At 36.2% G+C, this 7,299-nt stretch overlaps 1 protein-coding gene across 4 annotated transcripts; it reads left to right on the top strand.

The window, feature by feature from the left end:
* Nucleotides 1-738: 738 nt before the first annotated feature.
* LOC145165117 (importin subunit alpha-1a-like) lies at nt 739-3,644 on the top strand. 4 transcript variants are annotated; one of them, XM_079083790.1, is made up of 10 exons: nt 739-948; nt 1,396-1,589; nt 1,691-1,781; nt 1,847-1,935; nt 2,014-2,148; nt 2,224-2,421; nt 2,481-2,650; nt 2,725-2,929; nt 3,010-3,149; nt 3,231-3,644. In XM_079083790.1, exons 2-10 carry the CDS (start codon nt 1,431-1,433, stop codon nt 3,484-3,486), a joined length of 1,443 nt encoding a protein of 480 aa, XP_078939916.1. In that variant the 5' UTR covers nt 739-948; nt 1,396-1,430; the 3' UTR covers nt 3,487-3,644. The 4 variants fall into 4 exon arrangements, with proteins under 4 accessions (XP_078939916.1, XP_078939907.1, XP_078939924.1 ...); XM_079083781.1 differs by having other exon boundaries at nt 1,408-1,589; XM_079083798.1 differs by having other exon boundaries at nt 1,408-1,589; nt 2,233-2,421.
* The last annotated feature ends 3,655 nt before the right edge of the window (nt 3,645-7,299 follow it).

Here is a 7,299-nt window from a genome sequence, read left to right on the forward strand (position 1 = left end):
TCGGAAAAACGATTTTCTCATATTTTGCCAATAATTTCTCGATTTCTAGCAAACCTGATTCAATTCATCTATCTTCTCAGTTCGTCCTTCTCCCTTCGCCCCTTTCCCAGATCTATGTTTCCAGAAATCCTAGCCTCAAACATCGGAACGGGCTTTGTCGGAAGCCTCCATCGTCGGTGGTGGTGGTTGGTGGTGAAGGAGAAGTGCAACTTTGTGTGTATGTGTGAGAGAGAGAGAGAGGGGGAGAGAGAAAGAGAGAGAGTTTGCATTTTCATTTTCTATTTATTTTTATGTTATAAAAAGTAAAATATAAAAGGAAAATTTTCTTTTTATTTTTCTTTTAATCAGAAAAGTATTTAAATAATAAGAAAAAACTGAAAAAGAAAAAAATAAGGGCAAATTCGTTATTACGAAAAAGTTTATAGTAAATTGGACCAAACTCGCAACAAAATGAAAAGTTTGGACCTCTGGTGCTAGTCCAAACATTTTTGGACCAAAGTGACAATTTTCAACAAACCGTTAAGACCATTTATACAGTTTTGTCTTTTTTAAATAGCTTTTGAAACCGGGTGAAAGTCATAGAAGCAACCGGTTCAAATACCATACCAGTTTTTATACCGGATCAAATTGGATCTGTGTTAGGATGCTGAGTCGATTTATTTATTTATTTATTTATTTATTTAAGATAAAATCAGGTCTAGGTCCAAAGATAAAGTATATATTGGGCCCGCCCGACCAAGGTGGCAAGGTCTGCTCGCTGAAGAATTAGACGACAGAGGGTTCGCCATTCCCCGGGAAACGGAATCGCCGTTATACAGTCCCAAATCATTGCGCTCGCTCTCTCTCTTAGTTTTCATTCTAATCCGCATTTCGAAATTTGGAAACGACGGGTGACTGCTATTCGAAGGCCTCTCCACTCCACAACCAGTGACTGCTGTAAGCCGTAATGTGAGTTTTCTTTTCTCTTGCTTTTATAATTTTGAAATTCGCTTTGATTTGTGTTGGTTTGACGAATAGGATGGTGCTGGTTGCAATTTTTGATAGATGGATCGATATGTTTATTTGTTTTGGATTTTTTTTTTGTGCGTTGAGTGAAAATATATCAAGTTATTGATTTTTATTTGCAATCAATAAAGGTTAAGGGTTTTTGATTTTAGTTTTCAATTGAGTTTTGGTATTCATTGTGAAATTTGCAACAAATTGAGTGTAGTGTGTGTACTGTAACATGTAGGTGAACCGGATATTCGTTAGTGACGGACATCCTAATTTGTTGCAAGGATTATGCAGATTAAGAAAACATTCCAAATTAAAAGAAAGTTAATTCAGTTTGAGTTGATTGACATACGAATTTGTTTGGAGATTTTGTGGAATGAAGGCGTTCAATTGCTTTAACAGCTATATTTGCAGATCTAAGGTTTTGGATATTGATAATGACGGCCCCGGATATAGTTTCACGTCGCCGGAGTTACTACCAAATGACTGATTATCACAAGAACTCAAGACTAGTGAGCATGACTAAGAGGCGTAAAGAACTATCTGTCCGTGATCATGGAATTGAAAGGTCCAACATCGAGAAGCAGGTTTGTTATGTATGTGTTGGACTTAAGTCGAATTGCTGATTATTCATGTACCGTAGGATTTTATTGTTGTTTCATTCACTTAAACACATCTGTTTGACTTGTGTAAAAAGGATCTTGCTTCAATGGCTGCTAAAGTAAATTCGAATGATAGAGATCAGCAGCTGGGTGGAACTGTCCTAATTCGTAAACGCCTTATGTTAGGTATATATGTTTTACATGTATGTATGTATATGCACACACTGAATTGGTTTCATTTCATTTCACAGGACGACAACAAACTGCAAAAGTTATACAACTTGGTTTGGTACCTCGCATTGTCGAGTTCTTAAGTAGGGAGGATTCTGCCGAGCTTCAGGTAATAATGCTATTAATATTATTTCCATCTCTGTTTGAGTATCTGCTTTTAGCCTTATTATTATTCATTCTGTAACAGGTTGAAGCTGTTGGGTGTCTTTCTATCATTGCTTCAGGAATAGTATATAAGTGGACAAAGGTTGTCCTAGAGAGCAGGGCTGTCCCAGTACTTGTAAAGCTTCTACTTTCTCCAAAAGATAAAGTTCAGGAGCAGGTAACACATAAATGCTTATATGCATGGTACATAATTTCAGAGATGGAGGAAATCTCTCATTTATGACCTTGTAAGATCTTACAGGCTGTTCATGCATTGGGAAATATAGCTGGAGACTGTGCTGAAAGCCGTGATCATGTTTCTGCCAACGGTGCGTTGACTCCTTTGCTTCGTTTGTTGCTTGAGAAGGATGCTAAGGATCCCATTCTAAGAGCTGTAAGTTGGGCATTGTCCAACTTATGCGGGGGATATCCATTTCCTCCATTTGAACAGGTATTGTCAATATTTCATCTTTTTTGTTTTTTTGTTTATAGCTGATTTTTGATTTGCAGACAAAAGCAGCTCTTCCGGTAATTGTGGATCTCATCAAGACCAAGGGGAAAGACAAAGATGTCTTGACAGACTTATGCTGGTCTCTGTTTTATATTTCCGAGGCTACTGCTGAGGGACATAAAGCGGTGCTTGCTGCCAATGTCTCTCAACGCCTTCTGGAGCTTCTGAGGTCTGTCTGTCAACACTGTTTGATTCCATTTCCACCTTCCCTTTTGACATTTATATATTTTCTGTGATCTTCAGTCCTCGGCTCCCCGCTGAAGTCGCCAATGCTGCACTTTGTTGTGTTTGTAAAATCTACCTCACAAACGATGCTACTTATCAAACTGAGGATTTTATAAATCTTGATTTGCTTTCAAAACTGGCCAACTTGTTGCCAGTCAAGAATATGAAAGAGCAAGTGTGCCATACAATAACTACTAGCATCATCACTTCAAGAAACAAACATGTAATGCTCACCGTATCCTTTTCCTTTGGGCTTTGATTCCTTCCTTGTATTTTAATCCATCTTGCTTTCAACATAATTAGGCTGTTATTGAGGATGTGATCGAGGCTCAATTACTTCAAAAGCTAATCAAAGAAGTCATTGATGCACCGTTTCGGGTTAAAAGAGTCGCAGGGCAAGCTGTTGCAAATGCCATTTTGTGTTCTTCACCGGAACAAATCAGGTTTCTACTCTCACCCTTCCCTTGTAAATGACATGTGACCCTCTCCTCTCATACAGTCTTACAAGTTACCATGTTTCATAGGCGTTTTGTGGACAAGGACTGTTTAAAGGCAATGGATATTATTCTTGAACTCAGTGATTTGGGTAGCGTTCAACTTGCTTTACAAGGGATTAACAAGATTTTGAAGGCAGGCCTAGAGGAGCATGTTGAAGTTAGTTCCTCCTATGCAGCATCCTTTGCTGAAGCACCTGCCTTAGAAAAGATTAGGTATTTGAGTAGTCTACACGTGGGTGAAGTTAGTGATACTGCTCAACAGATTGTTGACATGTATATGTGAGTTGTGTATGACCTGTATATGTGAGCTGTGTATGCCAAATATGCATGCACCATAGGACGTCTTATACTTCATTTATCAGATTATTTCTTAGTTGTAAAAAAGATTATTTCTTCAAACTTTTTGCTAATAATAATCAATTTTTATAATTTTTTGAAAAATGACAACTTAGTTCGGAACAGCGCACTATGGAGTTACCTCCGGGATACCCGAGTTGTATTCCGAAGAGTATTGTTTTGTGTTTTATATTTTGTGTTATTTTTTTTATTTTTTTAAATAGACTTTTGTAAATAAAGTAATATTTTGTGTTAAATTTGTTTTTTTTTCTTAAATAGAAAATTTGTTTGTGTGTTTTTATATGTTTTTTGAAAAATAACTATATTTATTGCAAAAATTAACAATCAAAAAGTAACAATTTTATAAACTTAAATATGTTTTAAATAATACTACAATGTTCATATAACAAGGGATGAGAATTTGGCCCAAAAACCCGAACCAAACTAGGCCCGAATAAGCAATTTGATTCGGGTTCTAGGTATCTATATTATGCTTATTCGGTTCTCGGGTTATTCGGTTCGGGTTACACAAATAAAAACTTATTCGGTTCTAAATACTCGATCCGAATAAGCATTCCTCCTCTTTTTCTGTTCGACAGAAATCAAAATCATGATTCACCTTTTTGTCCTCGTCGTTCATAACAGAAAAAAAAAAAAAAAAAAAACCCTACACTTGTTCTTGTCTTTTCTAAATCGACCAATCTTCTCATCTATTTCCAAACTCGAAATCACTTTTGTCGATCCTTCCTCTTGTTTCAAACTTTCAAAAATCAACCCTTCCTATTGTATCTAAGAATTCACAAATTCACACTTTGCCTAGTCATAGAAAATAGGGCTCCAACTCAAGAAACTCAAGTAAGAAATTAATTCACATTATGTTAATCTACTTTGTAAATGTAATTCTTTCAATGTGTTATTGTGTTATGTTAGTCTTTGAATGTTTTATGTTGTTGTATAAAAGTACATTATTATTCTATTATTCGGGTTGTAGAATCCTAATACGGTTTATTCAGGGGTTTTTTTTCGGTTATACGAGGTCCTTAATCATCTTGTACATGTTATTCGGGTAATAACCGAACCGAACGAACCCGTATTGGTTAATTGGTTTGGTTTTCGGTTCATGCAATTACCCTTATTCTGTTTTTGGGTTATTCGGGTTCGGGTCAGTTCGTTTCGGTTCCGACCTGAATAACATCCCTACATATAACGTCCCAAAAATAATAAGTAAAATTTTCATTTTTAAATAACCCAAAACATTCATTCATTACTTCCCAAAAGATAATCATTGTATTAAAAGTGTTTTAAATAACATCAGAGTAATATCAATATCATAAATGGGGAAACTCTAGTGGATGCAGTGTAATCATGTCGGGTCCTTCCCTTTGGAACCAGGTGTACCTTAAACATGTAAACATAAATCTTAAACACAAATTTTAGTGAGTTCATCAAAATACCATATACCATACATAACATAATGACAAAACCAAGTCTTTGAAGAACACAACACCCCAAAAGCCATAAAAACTCAAGAATATGGATGAGATGAGAAAGAAGCAGCTTGATCTATGAAGAGAGGCTAGGGTTTTCTACAAATAGGGGTTCTTGATGCAATGGGGGCTGCAAAATGACCTAAAACAAGAGGTTGAAGACTTTAAATACGAAGCAAACCCTAATTTAATGGGTTTGGGCTGCACAATTCACTACTCTGTGGTGAACTCCTCACCACGCCTGGTGGCAGGTTTTTCCCAAGTTTCACTTCAGCTTCAAACAACCATAAGTTCTTTGTTTTAACTCCAATTATAGTGATCTTTATATGCACGCGAATATATTGACAATACCCACAATTCTATCTAATTAATTTTGACTTAAAACATACCGACTAAATTCCTTAATTCATGCAAGATGTCATCAATATCACTTTTCCATTTTACCCTTTAGCTCCAAAGAACAATTCAAGGGCTTAAATCACTTAACCAACATTATCAACATCCAAAAGGGTCTAAACTATATTCTCGTGAAGCCTAATACCTTTACTTGATGAAGGCTTGATTACTTCAAACGCTAATTAAAGAATTCGAGGATGTACCATTTTGGGTTAAAAGAATCGCGAGACAAGTTGTTGAATATGCCATTTTGTGATCTTCACCAAAACAAATCAGGTTTCTACTCTCACCCTTCACTAAATGATATGATGTAACCCTCTCATACAGACTTACAAGTTACCATGTTTCATAGGTGTTTCATGGACGAGGACTGTGTAAAGGCGATGTATATTATCCTTGAACTCAATGAACTGAGAAGCATACGACTTGCTTTACAAGGGATTAAAAAGATTTCGAAGGAAGAATTAGAGGAGGAGTTAGATGTGGGTACTACTAAAGTTAGTTCCTCCTATGCAGCATTGTTTGCTAAAGCACATGCCTTAGAAAAGATTAGGTATTTGAGTATCTATACTTGGGTGAAGTTAGTGACACTGCTAAACAGATTGTTGACTTGTATATATGATCTGTGTATGCGAAATATGTATGCACCATGTTTTTGTCTAAATCTTTTATTGGAATTATTAAACTTCATTTATGAGATCAGGTCAATTGCTTTTAATTCTTGTAAAAAAGTTTGATAACATCTTGAAGCTTATTTCTTCAAACTTTACCATAACATCCTAAAAATCATAGGTAAAAATTTCATATTTTTAATTCAATTCAGACCATCAAATATTCACATCAAACCAATCATAAGTATGTCATAGTAAAATAGTCATCAGAGTACAAATCCCAAAATCAATAAGTGCGGAAACATGGGTGGATGCGATGCAATCATGTCGGGCACATCCCTTTCGAACTAGAAGTACCTGAAACCACAAACATAAACTATAAGCGCACAAAACTTGGTAAGTTTCCCCAAAATAACCCATACCATACATATACATATCAGTCAAACATAACTGGGTCTATTTCACCCCCTTTGGTCTCTTTCAACCGATATTGGGTCTATTTCACCCCATTCGACCTCTTTCAACCGGTACTGGGTCTATTTCACCCCCTTCGGTCTCTTTCAACTGGTATTCGGTCTATTTTACCCCCTTCGGTCTCATTCAACCGGTATGGGGTCTATTTCACCCATACAGCTAGCATATAATCATATCAGCAAGAGTCACAAAAACAACAAGCACGTAAAGGCATAGCAATAATTGTCAAAAACACAACTATCATTCTAAAAACATAATCCAGTGGGACGACATTGATGCCTTTGACCTATTAGTATAGTGAAGGAACTCACCTCACTCTGAAGATAGACAAATCTGTCACACCCCCGAACCAGACGGCGGAAACGTCCGGGGGCTCGTGCGTGACTTCATCTTGAAATATCATTACAGTGAATATAAATGAAACATGTCACACCCCCAAACCAGACGGCGGAAACGTCCGGGGGTGGAGGACTTCATTTGTAGTATCACAACACATGCATCATAGTAATCAAAGTACAAACAACCATTGTATTTAAAAAGTATAAGTATTTACATGTGTTCAATCATTGTATATTGAAACCAAAATAGTTATACAAAAGAAGATATGACTCAAAGTAGCTCCATCTTCTTAAAAAGCTCGGGGAGTACCTGTGTATTATTTCCCTGAGAATACAAGTAATTTGAAAAGAGAGTATCAACATAAAGTTGAGTGAGTGCATAAGTGTTTATGTTTAAAAGGGTGTCTCTGTATCTTGCATATGTAAACTGTTCCAAAAAATCCTATATTTTCTG

This window comes from Lactuca virosa, chromosome 1 (genome assembly GCF_052849685.1).
Source record: "Lactuca virosa cultivar CGN04683 chromosome 1, Lactuca_virosa_CGN04683_v6, whole genome shotgun sequence".
Classification (NCBI taxonomy): Eukaryota; Viridiplantae; Streptophyta; class Magnoliopsida; order Asterales; family Asteraceae; genus Lactuca; species Lactuca virosa.

What these genes read in the sequence shown, in the direction of transcription:
- LOC145165117 (XM_079083790.1), top strand. Translation starts at nt 1,431, where the DNA reads ATGACGGCCCCGGATATAGTTTCACGTCGCCGGAGTTACTACCAAATG. An exon ending in AGGATTCTGCCGAGCTTCAG is followed by an intron (nt 1,936 to 2,013) that starts GTAATAATGCTA and finishes ATTCTGTAACAG; the next exon opens with GTTGAAGCTGTTGGGTGTCT. An exon ending in TCACTTCAAGAAACAAACAT is followed by an intron (nt 2,930 to 3,009) that starts GTAATGCTCACC and finishes CAACATAATTAG; the next exon opens with GCTGTTATTGAGGATGTGAT.